At 34.8% G+C, this 15,420-nt stretch overlaps 2 protein-coding genes and 1 long non-coding RNA gene across 4 annotated transcripts in view; 2 read left to right on the forward strand and 1 right to left on the reverse strand.

Moving 5' to 3' along the window:
• The window catches only part of LOC106053469 (protein CASC3-like), a 28,052-nt gene extending 12,754 nt beyond the window's left edge, over positions 1-15,298 (forward strand). For both annotated transcript variants that reach the window (XM_056013789.1, XM_056013790.1), the window contains 3 exons: positions 4,555-4,847; positions 12,348-12,458; positions 13,190-15,298. In XM_056013789.1, the coding sequence (XP_055869764.1) occupies positions 4,555-4,847; positions 12,348-12,458; positions 13,190-13,720 (935 nt within the window). In that variant the 3' untranslated portion in view covers positions 13,721-15,298. The remainder of the gene's footprint in view (positions 1-4,554; positions 4,848-12,347; positions 12,459-13,189) is intronic.
• On the forward strand, positions 58-2,505 carry LOC129923338 (uncharacterized). The gene is made up of 3 exons (XR_008775287.1): positions 58-584; positions 1,235-1,326; positions 1,484-2,505. It is a non-coding gene; the product is annotated as an uncharacterized LOC129923338 (long non-coding RNA).
• Positions 5,847-10,059, reverse strand: LOC129923337 (uncharacterized). The gene has a single exon (XM_056013788.1). It carries the CDS (start codon positions 9,903-9,905, stop codon positions 6,246-6,248), a length of 3,660 nt encoding a protein of 1,219 aa, XP_055869763.1. The 5' UTR covers positions 9,906-10,059; the 3' UTR covers positions 5,847-6,245.
• Positions 15,299-15,420: the final 122 nt, after the last annotated feature.

Consider the following 15,420-nt stretch of genomic DNA (forward strand, 5'->3'; position numbering starts at 1 on the left):
TTCTTTTTTAGTTAATTGAATTTGTATTTATGAACTCTATTCTTTGAGTATTTTCTTAAGGGGGTCAACGGGTCAAAAATAATCATTTTTCATTAAAAAAATCGATTTTTCAAAAGTTGCATATTATGTTAGAATAATATCTTATAAATGGTATAGTTTAGCTAAAATCATTAAAATAAAGGTATTTTAATGTAAAAAATGAGTTTGAAAGGGGTAGGGGTAAGCTAATTTTGCTCTAAATGTTGAAAAAATCGCCGTTTTACGATGCCGATTACCGCGTAGCCCGCCGTAAAAGTGGGTCATGTTTGGTGTCTTTGAAAAGCCTACGGTCAGCTCTACAAGTCCATTTCAATGACTCATTCATCTAAAAATAACCTTAGCCTTGAAACTAGTTCAAACTAGACCACTACACGTGTCTCTATTCAAATCCGATTGGATCATGATGTATATTTATGAAATAAACGCTTTTGATTGGTTCCTTCCGGCCATGTGGTTCCGATGTTTACAGCAACAATGATGGCGTCCGTGAATCGATAGGAGACCCTTTTGGATATTGTATGCTTTCTTTGCCATTATTATTTACGGTAAGTACATGTTTCCTAATATTTTATATAGATCTAGATATAGCAATATCATAAAAACACAAATCTAGGGGTCGGACAAGCACGTATTCAGTGTTTAGGTCGTACTAGATCTAGTTTTAGTTACTACACTTAGTTGACTTAGTTATAAGTTAGGCTTGGGCTAGGCTAGTCTAAGGCTAGCCTTCTAGATCTAGATTATTTCTAGATTCGTATGCTAGATGCCTTAGTATTTAGATTGATCTAGTAACCTCTAGTTCTATAAAATAGATCTAGAAACATGATTTCGTTTTGGATCTATATAGGTCTATCTCTATCATCTATCTTGTCTACTTTAGTCTAGAGTCTAGATCTAGATCTCCATTTCATGAGCAGTAAGATCGTATCCACTGCAGAAGAGAAAAGATTCTAGATCTAGATCTAGAAGATATTTAGATCTAGATCTATACATCTAATATAGTCTAGATCTAGTTGTTGCTTTTTCTAATTCTAGATCTAAAATAACTTTGATGACTCAAGAATAAATAGTCTGAGTAGTGAATAAATTAGTAATGAGTGAGTCCTAGTTAAGATTTATTTACTAGATTTCTAGATCTAAACTTTACTGGGCTACAATGGCATGCATACATTAACTTTTTTTCTTTTATTTCCAGTCTCAGGTTCTCCTGACTTCAATCAGAAGTAATGATCTACCTAATCTGTTACAAGGATATAGACATAGATCTACACACATTGGGAATTGTAGGTAAGAAAAAAAAAAGTTTTGTCCATTCAGTTTTTTCTATCATTCTTTTTAGTTCTTGATTATATATTGAGTAAATAACACTAATGCTATATTTATCATTTGAATATTTTCCCAATAGGCTATTTAATTTATATTTTCATTTTCTTTATATCAACAGATCAAAACAACACATATGCAGTACACTGACCCTTCCTCTTGTTGGAAGAAAACGTCACCACATACTAGTACCTCGTCAGCCATCTACCCAGTCTGAAAGCTGCCTTAATACTGCAGTATGACATAGAAGTACTTCATAATCAAACACCACATCACATGCTGCTTATCACATATATAGCAATAATTTACACTTTATAGACCTGGATCTATATCATGCTAACAACCTGGGATTCTTTTCTCGTTGGATGCTGTCATTGACCACCACCTCCAGCTACAAAGACTCTTACATCATTATAAAGTTCTACCTAACCTATTTCATTACAAGATTCATCATCAAGCACTGCATGGTTCCTGGTGAACCAATTTATCATCAGCTACTGTTTCAACATAAATAAGGACCAGAGTTTTTCTGTCGTTGTAGCTGTACACATGCAATGAGCTTCAGTCTCGCCATGTCACATTATATCAGCATTTCTTACCATCTATAACATTTATACTGCACAACATACATATGTGCATTATCAGCTCAATGGCTATATATAAAAAGCCATATCATATTACAATGAAGGACTATCTACTATAAAGGCACAGCACTCCACAATTATTCAGCCACCTAAAACATACAAGTTGCATTTATTTTCAAATACTGGTGCCATTCTTTACTGGATTTATTATTGTGTGTACTCTATCAAACCACTAGTATGAGTACAAATAACATTAGGTGCTTATGAAAAAAAATGCAGGCCTGAAACCTGAGAAAGACTAGATTCCAAATTATTTGAACTGGTGTAGGTAATTTTTTTTTTTTTACTTTGAAAAACTTCTTGTGTATAAACCACATTCATATAACAGCATTAATTATCTTTTAACTATTTATTTACTTATTATTTGCATGTATTTATAATTAAGGGATACTTTATCTTAATTTTTAGTTGTTTTGGGGCTTACATTAATGTCTCAAAAGTAAAAATTGGACTTATTATGTCTTCGGGTGAAATTTTTATTTTTTTGCGCCGAGGGGGGGGGGGGTGTTGGGAAACCATCTAAAATAAATTTTAACAATATTTTAATAATTTCTGTGTTTGCTTCTATTCCTAAATGTTACATGAGCTAAATAAAACATCTTTTTGAACAATATACATGCATATCTTGTTTTTCTCATTCATTGAAACTTTAATTTTGATTTTTCTCAAAATGTCAATTTTACATGGGTATGTGTTCTTAAGAATCACTTTTCTCAAAAACTATCAGTTCATTTATAATAATATTTGGTATACATGTTTAAATATGGTCTTAGCACAGGATGACAATAAAAAATGTCATAAAATGTTTACAGGAAAAGAGTAAAAGACATTTTAATTGGTTACAATGGCTGAAAACACTGTCCGCAGAAGGGGGTAAAATTTAAAAATTTATATAAAAAAATCTATATACATTTTTCACAATGTCTCATTGTCATCCTGTAAGGAGATAGGGTGTCTATCAATGTACCAAATTTCAGACCTCTAGCTTTAATGGTTATTTCAGAAACACATTCTTAGAAATTAGATGATTTGACCCCTCGACCCCCCCTTATGATGAAAAAAAGTTGAATTTCATTAAAAAAATATTTTTTAAAGGCATATTATGTGTTCCTATGGTCAAATACATCATTTGAATACCTTAAAAAGTCTAAAATGTTAAAAACAAAAAAAAAAGTTTTCAAGGTAGATGACCCCCTTAACTAATGAATCATGTTGGATAACTTGGACAGTAAACCAGAGATGCCTACAAGTATACATCTTGCGTATTTTGTATGCAAATGGACATGAAAATACGCGAGTATGGTTTATGATCTAAAAAATATGCAATTCCCTTACAAAAAAAGTTGTTGCTTATTATATAGATCTATATAGATCAGTGCGCTAAGGTCTGGAAATAGACTATTCTTATTAGATCTACCTTGAGAGATACCTTTTTTTTTCCGCGCACTGGCAAGCGAATTTTTTAAATAATTACTAGACCTAGTCTAGATCTTGCTGATGCAAACCACCAAATTCAGGAGATAAAATGATAAGGTCTGGGGTTTCAATGAATGAAATGGGGATCAATCTCTCTCTTAGCATGACAAAGGGAATCAGACTGATGTTCCCTGACGCTTATAAAAGTACAGAAAGTAGGCAGATCTAAAGCTACCATTATTCATGAAAGCCTAAATTCAAAGAATGAAAAAAATCAGGGACATTGAAGGTTTGAGAAAAGCTTTTGCTTATAAATGCTGAAAAAAAAAAGCCTTAAATTTTTTTTTCTTTTGCCCTCCTAAAAAAATTTCAAGCATCAGAAACAAGAATAAAAAGCTTTATCTTACAACAGCTAGGGAGTTTATATATTCAGCAGACTCAATGGGCCAGCTTATATTTTTGAAGTTCAATGACCAATTTTTTTTAATTAGTGCTTGTAGAGGATGCCAAAGCTTTCATTGCTGTCTCTGCAAAGAATTCTTTCAAAATGTGATAAAAATATTTCCAGTTGTCTGCATACCTTGTAAAGAAATCGCCCATTAACAAAACTAGATATCACCGGTCCAGCCAAGCATACCATTGCATCTGGTTTAAGTCTAAATTAACTTCAAGCATAAAGTCCCGTTCTTTTAAAGGAATTTTCTTTTGGTGCTATTTTGGAATCAGAAATGAAACACTAGAGGCATCATTATCATAAAATAATTGCTAAGTGTCAAGAACGGCAACATTCAAACATATTCTATTTAAGTCTATGACAAAGACTAAATGTGTAAATATTTTGAAAAATGTACAGATGTCTTAAATAACTTAATGCTGTGTTATTGTTATTTTTTTTTTCTGCATTTCTTGTAAGTTACATGCTTGAATGATTTTAGTCTTTCCTGACAATATTTCTTTAAATGTATAAAAATACACATTTGCCCCTCAAAATACACATTTCCATTTTGCCCTGTAGGCAACTCTGAGTAAAGTATTTTTAAAAAATTAGTCTTTATTTGTTTGTTTGAATAAACTATGTAAACAATTATATATATCTTATAATTTATTAATATATATACCATTTGTTTTTCAGTATCTACAACAGTGCTTCCAATGCCTCCTAATGCACAAGGGATTGCAAATCCTGCCTTATTTCAACCAACAGCTGGCCCTCCACCTGTGTTAGCACCATCTTTTCTACCTGCAGGCATGATGTATGCAGGTGCTCCAAGAGTGCCACCTCCTGGTACTCCTGCTGGATTTCCAATCTCTATAGCATATGCCTCACCTCCCCCTCCCCCTGCATCTGTGGCTGCCTCAGTGGTTGCTACTCAGCCTCCTCCTCAAGGAACTGTGCCCCAACCAGGTATCCAGCAAGGTGCTCAGGTGAGATTAAGAGATAATAAATGTATTACAATTGTACATAGGAATAGTAAAGCGAATTATGAAAATGTATGAAATATATGTATAGATATATTTACATATGAAGCTACTTTTTCAATAAAAATATACAATTTATACATTTGGATAGTTTATATAGATGTAATTGAAGAATAATTTTAATCTCTATGTTAGTAGTGAATAGTAATAGCATTTAAAATTATAATAAAAAGAGCTCAAACTGGTATAATGATATCTACTGTAAAATTTAAGTCTTTTAAGAAAATCCTCTTAAAGTACAATTGTTTGTTAGAGTATATTCTAGCAGTTAATATAAAGCTCTAGGTTACCTTAACAGTTTCATCAATCTAAATTAGTGGTCTCCAACAGGGTTTTCATGAAATTGATGGGTGCTGATAGCCAAATGGGTTTGGGGGTGGGGGGCGCTGGGCATAAAAGGTAGATGAAGAGAAGATGAAATAGATACAAATTAGAGGGGTACTGAAACAAAACTAATTAAAAAAAATTCTTCATAATTAGTGCTGACTATCTAAATATATATAGACAAATTATAGTTAGCTTGCTTCTAATTTAAGAATAGAATCAATTTAGAAATTGAGTTCGGGAATCCCCTTTTCTATGTTTAAATTCTTTCTCTGTTGCTGTAATTAGAGGGTACCTATAGTCTTAAGTTCTTGCGCTTTTTAGATTATAGATTATTTTATCTACATATGTTTAATATGTAAATCTTTATTTAAAAGAAAACGCTAAAACTAACATTAAAAAAGAATAATTAAAAAAAAAATTTTTAACAATGGAAACATTGACAAAGTCGGTGGTGAGGAATACTCGCTAGAATGTAAATCTCTCCTAAAGTTTATTGTATTGTCACCTGTAATAAGAAATAAAGAACACTGAAGATTAACCTAAAACAAGGCTTTATTAAACTAGAACGACACATGAACTGACGAAAGAGACTTGGACTGTAGCACACTAACTCAATGTTGTGAACACATTCTCACGACGTTACACAAACATAAACAAATAGCAACTATTTCACCACATTCACCCCGCCTAGAATTAAAATAGCAAGTATAGTAATATAGTAGGCCAATAGCATAAATAAAAGAGAATGCCAGTGCCTGTAATACAATAGATCAATAAATAGTGTCGAAATATTAATTTCTCTTGTAAACAATAGTGAATGGTGATGCAAAGAAACCTAAAAACCAGTATCTGTTGTATGACTTAAAAACAATTACTAGTTTCTGTTTTAAATATTAACAAATAGTGTAGTAAGTAGACATGTACGTAAGTAAGTGAAAAGTAAACTCTAGTATCAGTAGCAAGAGATAAACAATGCCAGTTTATGTAGAACATAGGTAGTGCAATAAAGGAACAACTCTAGACTCTATAGTTCGGTCTGGTTCTTCTCTCTCTCAAGTTGTAACGGGGTTGACTATCCTGTTCTACAGTTTGGGAGTCACTAGTGAGTTCCTGAGCGTCAAGTGGGGTATTTTCAAGAGGAAGCGCTCGGAGGTCCTCAGAGCCTACCAGGGGTTCTTTCCTTTCTTGTATCACCGTAGGGGTGTTGACTGGTACTTCCGTGTTTTGAGTTTCTGGAGGATATTCATTATCCTCACCCTGAGGGAAGAACGAAGGTTCACTTGTTGTTGTGGATGGGGAGGGGGTGGGAGCCAAGCGTCTTAGAGAGACCGTCTCCTCTTTACCGCTGGGCAACCGTACGACAGCATATTGGGGGTTGCACATCAGCAATTCGACTTCCTCCGTGAGAGGATCATACTTTGAAGATCGGTTCTCTCTTCTCAGCAACACTCTACCTGGGCTAGATAGCCAAGTGGGGATAGATATCCCGAAGGAGGATTTCCGGTTGAACCGGAAAACTCTCTCATGTGGAGTTTCGTTTGTTGCCGTAGATAGTAATGATCTAATCGAGTATAGGGCCTGGTTCAAGACAAGCTCCCATCTCGAGATCGGGAGATCGAGGTCTTTCAGTGCTAAAGTAACAGCGTTCCATAGAGTTTTGTTTAGTCGTTCAATTTGTCCGTTGCCTGAAGGATTAAAGGCGGTTGTTCTACTTGTAGCTATTCCCCTCTCGTGCAGAAAGGATTGCACCTCCCTCGACATAAAGGACGTACCTCTGTCAGAATGGACGTACTCTGGCATCCCAACAAAGGAAAACAGCTGATTTAAACACTTTATGACAGTGGATGAGGACATATCGGGACATGGGTAGGCAAATGGGAAGCGTGAGTACTCATCCACCATTGTTAATAAGTATTTATTGTGAGTAGCAGATGGGAGTGGCCCCTTAAAATCAATGCTTACTCTCTGAAATGGTTGGGTAGCTTTGATGAGGGTGCCTGAAAACTGTTTGAAGAATCTAGGCTTCAGTTCAGCGCAAGTTTTACATTGGTTTACCACTTTGCGGACGTCCTCGCAGGAAAAAGGTAAGTTCTTAGTCCGAACGAAATGGAGGAGTCTCGTGACCCCTGGGTGACAGAGGTTGTTGTGTAACAGTTTGAGGTCTTCTCCAGTCATTGCTGACGCAAAGTGGTTCCTTGAAAAGGTATCCGCCGCAACGTTTTGTTTCCCGGGTCGATATACGACGTCATATTGGAAACAACTAAGCTCCAGTCGCCATCTTTGAATCTTTTCGTTTTTGATCTTGCCCTTGTTCTGCTGGTCAAACATAAAAGACACTGAGCGTTGATCTGTAACCAATGTGAAGGGTCTACTGATAAGGTAATGTTGCCATTTTCTCAGGGCTTCTACGATAGCGTATGCTTCCTTTTCCACTGCTGAGTGCCTGCGTTCACTATTAGTGAGTGTTCTTGAAAAGAAGGCGACAGGACGGCCGTCTTGATTAAGAGTGGCGGTAATCGCGATGTCAGAGGCATCTGTTTCGACTGTTAGTGGTCGATTGTAGTCTATCGTCGACACAGCAGCGTTTTCAAGTTCGTGTTTTAGCTGTTTAAAAGCTTGTTGTACTTGTTCAGGGGGAGGAAAGGCTTTGTTGTTCACCAATAAATGGATCTTGTTGGAGAAATTTGGGATCCATTGAGAATAATAGGACAGTAGTCCAATCACCCGCTTTTGTGATTTCATGTCTTGTGGTGGATGTAGGTTTCTCAATGCTTGAAATCTTTCGGGGTCTGGTCTTAATTGCCCTTGTGAGATTTCGTAGCCTAGGAGGCATACTTTATTAGTCGCAATAGCACTTTTATCATTGTTGAAGGTGATACCGTACTTTTTAGCGGCATTGAGAAATCTCTGTAGATTCTGGTCGTGGCTAATGGAGTAAAGTCCGCAGATGGTAACGTTATCCACGTAAGCGAACGTGTCCTGTAGCCCTGCCTCCTCAATTATTGTGTTGATCGTCCTTTGGAATGCGGCGACTCCGTTTGTCACTCCAAAAGGAATGCGGCAAAACTGATAAAGCTTTCCGCCAGCCTCGAACGCCGTGTACTGCTTTTCATCATCCCTGATAGGTATCTGGTGGTAAGCGCTTTTGAGGTCAAATGTACTGTACATTGAGTATTTAGATATTTCCTGCACCAGTTCATCCACTTTTGGCACGGGATACGTGTCGAGGTAAGTGAATCGATTGATGGTTTGGCTATAGTCGATAACCATTCTCTTTTTGTGCCTTTCATTCGTTGTTACAATTATCTGGGCTCGCCACGGGGACGTGGAAGGCTCAATAATTTTGTCAGATAGAAGTCTCTTGATTTCAGTTTGAATGAATTTGGAGTCAGGCATAGAATATTTTCTAGATTTAGTGGCTATGGGATGGCAGTTAGGAGCCAGATTAGCGAAGAGGCGAGGGGCTTCAACTCGTGCAGCTTTCAGCGTACAGACCTGGAGAGTGCTTCGTTTTCCATCAAATGGGATCATCAGTTTTTCGTGCTGGCTGATGAAATCTAGCCCTAAGATTACATCAGATACTAGTCCATCTAGTAGTGAGAGCTTAACACTTTCATATTGTTCATCTTTGTACTTTATTTTAGCGAAAATATGGCCGTGAGTAGTGCGAGAAAGATGTGTAGAGGCCATGTAGATTCTGTTTCTGGACGTTTCTAATTTCCATTTGTACCTTTTAGCAATTGAAGAAGATATATAGCTTTCACTGCTCCCCGTATCTACGAGAGCCTTCAATGGTACTCCATTGACGAGTATTGAAATAGTAGATTTAGTAAGACCGGACGCTGGTGTCGATGCCCAGGAAGATCCAACGGTTGTAGTCCGAGACGTGTCATCATCTGCTTTCACTATGGCTGAGGTTGTAGATTTGAGTGTCTGTCTGGTCGATTTACAGACTTTCTGGAAATGGCCCCTCTTACCGCACAAGTTGCATGTAGCGTCACGGGCCGGACATCTAAAGCGTTGATGTGGGCTGTTTCCACAAAAGAAACATCTTTTACTAGTCGCCGCACTCACCTCGTGTTCTACTTTTGTCATTGGAGAAAGGCTCTCCTCGTCGGCGCTAGCTCCACAGGGAGTTTCAGAGTGGATGTTATACGCCATGGCATGGTTATGGGCATATTCGAGTTGTCTTGCCTCTTCATAGGCGCACTGTAGAGTTAGAGTAGATTTCTCTAAGAGTCGCAGCCTTATGCTGTTTGAAGCCAGTCCAGTAATGAAGGCGTCTCTTACGAAGATATCTCTGTGTTCTTCAGCGGTGACAGCTTTGAAGTCACAGTCTTTGGCCATACTTTTAAGCTTAAGTAGGAAGGAGTCAACGGTTTGTCTGTTCTCTTGTCGACAAAGAGTTATCATGTGCCGTGCAAAAATTTCGCTTTTAGGCTTCACGTAGACATTTTGTAGAACTTTGATTGATTCTTCGAACGTGGTACACTCACTTATGTACTGAAATACGCTCGAAGAAACGTAGTTTTCCAGTAATTTCTTTTTGTCAATCTCGCAATGAGAGACTGAGGAGATGAAATTCTCAAATGTTCTCAGCCAGTGCAGCCACTTCTCGGCAGCCGATGGCGAGCTAGGCTCTATGTCTAGCTCTTTTGGCCTAAATAGACGTTCCATTTGTATTACTACTTTTACTTACAGACTGAGAATAGTGTTGAACGAAAATCCAAAAAAGATACGTGAGGCACATAGATCCATGGAATTGAAAATTTCTAGTTTAATAAATTGTAATAAGAAATAAAGAACACTGAAGATTAACCTAAAACAAGGCTTTATTAAACTAGAACGACACATGAACTGACGAAAGAGACTTGGACTGTAGCACACTAACTCAATGTTGTGAACACATTCTCACGACGTTACACAAACATAAACAAATAGCAACTATTTCACTATTTCATTGACAAAGTCGGTGGTGAGGAATACTCGCTAGAATGTAAATCTCTCCTAAAGTTTATTGTATTGTCACCAGATAAAAAGTTCTACTTTGAATGACATTTTCTAAAGAGGTTATGAAACCGATTCGGCTTCACGAACATATAGCAATGGCCTCTTATTGAACATTGATTACAACTAAAATTAAAATGATTAAAAATGTATCGGTGACACAAAAAAACTTTATTTTTTTGTCAGTGATGAAATATTATTTAAAAATTGTGTGGTTATGTAGCAGTGGCGTAGCTAGGGTATTTGATGCTTGGTGAGGCAGGTCCTCATGCTGCCCCCCCCAAACAAAAAGTCCTTTTTTTTTCTCCAAAAGAAATGTGTATTTAATGTTAAAGTATTTCTAATTTGGAAAAAAATCTATTTTACAAAAAAGATACTACAAATAAATCTTAGTACTTTCTTACTAGCAATTTATCAATAATTTTATCAACAACTTTTTTTAGCAGCCCCCGAAAAGGGAAAATACGCTATTAATTTGTGTTCAAAGTCTGTCAGTCCGTCCCGTTTAGACTAGAAAAGATAGTGAAAATCCGACATCATTCAAAGTTCTGCTGAAACAGCTATATTTTTCTTTTTTGAAAGCGAAAAATCTAATTTTTTAAATCACTTATGCAAGCAGTTTTTTTTATATAAAAATACACCACTTTTAAAACTATTCACAATTCATAATAACGAACATGGGAGATTACTATTTACCATATGTTTAACTCATTTATGCAAATGGTTTTAAATTTTGTCAAATTATTTTTTTACATTTGTAAGTTATGTAAGTTCTGTCATACTAACTACTACATTAACACACAAAAAAATGTTTACTTTTTTTTAAAGAGAAAAAATCTATTTAGTGTGCATATAAGTTGGACATAATTTAAAAGAACAATTAATAAGCAGTTTTTCATATTATCGTGTGAACTGCAGCACTGTCTCATTGCTGTAGAACACTGAACTAAAGGAGAAAAAAATTAAGGAAATATTATTTTCTTGAAGATTTGAATAAGAGATTGGCCCTTTACAAAACAATTAGATCAGTTAGATATTCATTATAAGACATCAGTTAGGCCAGGTTCACATTCAACTTCACATTCACTTTCACCTATCTTTTGGTCTGCTGGACCGTCAGGGCACCACACAAGATCTGTCAACCTTCTTTCTCCATTCTTCTCTGTCATTTGTCTTTGATAGAATTTCATTCTGATGTTCTTTCTTAAAATATTGAAGCCTGACTTTTTACCTGCCTGTGTTGACCACTTCGGGGGCAGATTTTGAGTTTGTGTTTCCACACAAACTTTCTTTGGAACCTTGTTTTTCTACCAGCTTTTGTTCAATTAACGAAATTGCCAAATGAGTTTGTCGTAAATATGTCATCAGTCGATTGAAAGTAATTCTTTATCAATGAAGTTTAGAACTATTTTGCTTGCATGTAGCCACACTTACCACAGTTGTCAGAAATATGCTAATCAAGATGGCGAAATTCGAGATTGATTCATCTAGAATATATGTTTTTTTATAAAACTCTAGATGTCAACGACCCTTGTTTCGTTAGTTGGAGGCTTCTGAAGAAACTGCGACAACCGTTGATGTCTCTTTCTATTCATAGGAAATTTTTAAAAATATTTAGCCCACAATTTCATTCCTACTTGAATCTAATTATAAAAATAGTAAATAAATTACAAATCTCTGCCAAAAAAAAGCTCATCTTTCAACAGTATTGTGAAACAAATGATGAGCAACATATTCAACTCGAATTGTAAACTGAGTTTCGATAGATTTCAAAACGTAGTTGTATTGCTCTTTGCTAAAAAAAAGATTTGTTTTATATGGTAGGCATCTGACCTAAAGGAATGAAAACAATCTCCGACTGTAAGGGAAGAAATTGACTTTCATTTTTAAAGAAAAAATACAAAAAGGGGGGGGGGGGGGGGGGGGGGTAGGCCAAAAAAGTGAATCCAAATAACTCTTATAATAAATAAGTTTTGCCAACTTCTGTTAATATTTAAACTTTTTATTAAACTATTTATAGTTGAAATGATTAATAGTATGTATTGTCTTTGATTCTGAAGATTCAAATGATTAATGACATATTTAATGACAACTGAAATGTATTTTTTTTAGCATAAAAAAGTGTACAGAGGAGATATAACCTATTATGCACCTGAATTACAACAGCCATCAAGAGCACATCAGAAGAGACCTAAAGCTGCAATACCAATTATTGATCCACAAGTGAGTCCATATTATCTTACCCATTTTACCTTATTTACAATAGTTTGGTTAACAGCTGTGGGAGACTCAGCTTTTATGTTCAGTGTGCACCTCTCCCCCCCCCCCCCCCCTCCCATTCCAAAACATTAGAATACATTTTATAACACTTGCTTAGCCAAAGTGCATTGTAGTTATCTATTAAAACATTGAATATCTTTTAGAGTGTCTTGGCTGATGATCTATTTGATGATAGTTGAGATCTTCATTACTTTTTTTCAATGTAGCAAAGTATTGCTGTAATCCTCATTTGTTGGAGACTCACATTTTGCTGAACCATCCCACACAAAAATCACACTTTGTCTGTCGACCATGATTTTAATTTCTTATGCCTTTTATGTTTTTTTCACTCTCAAGACCTAATACAGTTTTCTAAGTAATATTGGTAAACATTTTAATTTGTTAGTCCCAGAAAATTTACTTTTCATTAAAGATTTTAAATTAAGACTTAGATATTATATATATTTTCATAATAAGAACCAGAGTAGTTGTAATGTTTTCTGGTAGTAATGAAATTAAATTTCCCCATATCTTAGTAGACCTAAATCCCATGTTATTCCCAATTTAGCACAATAGTCTAGATTTTAATGGAAAATAAGGCATTACTGGCCACTTTGATAATCACTTTAGTAAACTAATAGAAAATAGTGTATATTACTCATATCTTAAGCAATAAAACTATTGTTGAATTCCAGGCAGTGCCTCGTCAGAAGCAAAAGTCAGATCAACGATCAACACCTGAAAAGTCATCACAGCTGTCGCATAAATATGTTTCTTCGCCTGGTAATGGAAACAATGCTAAAGGAAATCAGCCTTCAGCTCAGACTAGTAATGCTCAAAAAGTAAAAAGCCCTCCCACTTCACATGAAAATAAACTTTTCAAACCAGTGGAACCTAATGTTGAAACCATGACATTGGAATCAGAAAGTACAAAAAAAAATTTGTCTTCTGAGGCAGACTCTGGCATAGACGTTACAGTTAATAATGAATCCAGTTCACCAACTCCTACTTGTGATTCTGTGTTGGCTGTCCACAACATAGGTGGCTATGACAGTGATTTAAAAGGATCCTTTGCTGAGCCTCTCCAGTCTTTCAAAGAAGAAGTAGAAGTGGTGGAATCCTTGACAAAGAATGTTGGGGATGTGGCATTGATAGATTCAGATAAAAATGAAAATTTTCTAGTCAATGTGGATCACACAGTAGTTCATAACAGTGAAGTTTCATAATGGTAGTGTTAATTATAATGTCTTAGGTTTGTTTTAATTAGTAACTTAATTATTTTTAACAATGTTCTGGTTGTTTAAATTGATGTTCAATGTGCACTTGAAACCACAGACTTTTTTTGTATCCCCCAACAGGAAGTTGTGTATGTGCCCTTGGTTATTTTAATGAGCTGATCTGCTATCCTGATTGTATTTTAACTACAGCTATTTTAGAAACAAACCATTTTGTCAGCCTCTTTCTCCTTTTGTTTTGCAAGTACTTTTCTGTTAGATTAAGAGGATGTCTATTTTGTGTGGTCTACTAATCACTCTTAATTACATAATCAATTTGAGTGATCCAGTTTTGTTTTCTCTGTTTCTGCATAAGATGGTGTAGTTCATATCTCATTAGTTTTCATTTCACCACATAATGGCCACATGTACTCTACATGTAAAAATAACCTTTTCATCATTCTCTTATTTTTGATGGTTTAGAAATTAACAAAACATTCTTTTGAGCTCTTCTGGGTAACCTTGTACAAATGAGATTTGTGCTGGAATTAAATACTTACCCATCATTTGTTTCTTCCACAAGCTAACAAGCTAATCATTTTATTTCATTCTGCTATTGAACAACAACATATCTGATCATTCTATTAGTCTTTTATCTGAATTTTGCTTTTATCTGAATTTTGCAAATAAACACAATTTTTTGTTTGTTTTCAGACTTCCTTCATTTGTTCTGGAACTACAAATTATAGATTAATACTTTGAGGAACTATTTTTGCAAAAACATAAGCAACACCCACACATAGAAAATTTATATATATATATATATATATATAATCCCTAACATCCTTATAAAGCAGAAGATGTTTATCTGTGTTACAAGTTATGACCAATAAGATAGATATGACATGCCAAGCTCAAGTCCTTTGTATATTTTCCTGATCTTTATTGAAGGTTTGAACTCATGACTTTTGGCATGTCATCAAACTTTCTACCACTTAGCAACTGCGACCAAATTGTAGACCTATAATTTTCCATTAAGTTTAGTAAATATTTAGTCTTAGTCTTAAAATACTTTGGGCAGCAGGTAATCAAGTTAGAAAAATAATTTTGTTATATAATTGCAAAAATTTTTTTTTTGGTCTATGTGTTACCAGAAATCATTAATTTAATTTGTTTTTCTTACCAGAAATTAAGATAATTTGTAATTTTTAAAATGTTCAGTTTGGTTACTTACCAACATTTTTGTTTTAATTAATTAAAAAAAAATTAAGAGATTTAAGTTCTATGATTAGTTTAATCTATGTGTTGCTAAGATGAGGTTGAAGTTAAATATGTGTGATCTTTTCGTTTGAACACATTAGGCTATAGGCATTTGATATTTGTATGGATTTCAACAATGATTAACAAAACATTGGCATTAGTATAATATGTGGAAGAATAACTAATATGCTGGTACCAATAGTAGTTACTTTCCTTATTGTGTTTAAAAATAATGTCATTCTTGAATTATATGCATTATATTTATTTTATTTTTGTTACAAATTGCTTGCAGTATGCATTAAAAAAATAATAAAATTTTATAAAATTTTCTTAGTTTTCTTTTGTTTTGTGTCTGTGTGGATTTATCATTTCATGACATGACATTTGTGAACAGCTGATTTGCTAGATGTTATTCCAACTTTTTAAAGATTTATTCTATCTTGCAGTAACAA

This window comes from Biomphalaria glabrata, chromosome 16, assembly GCF_947242115.1.
Source record: "Biomphalaria glabrata chromosome 16, xgBioGlab47.1, whole genome shotgun sequence".
NCBI lineage: Eukaryota > Metazoa > Mollusca > Gastropoda > Planorbidae > Biomphalaria > Biomphalaria glabrata.

Excerpts from the sequence above, each read along its gene's own strand:
- LOC129923337 (XM_056013788.1), bottom strand. The coding sequence starts at position 9,905 with ATGGAACGTCTATTTAGGCCAAAAGAGCTAGACATAGAGCCTAGCTCG.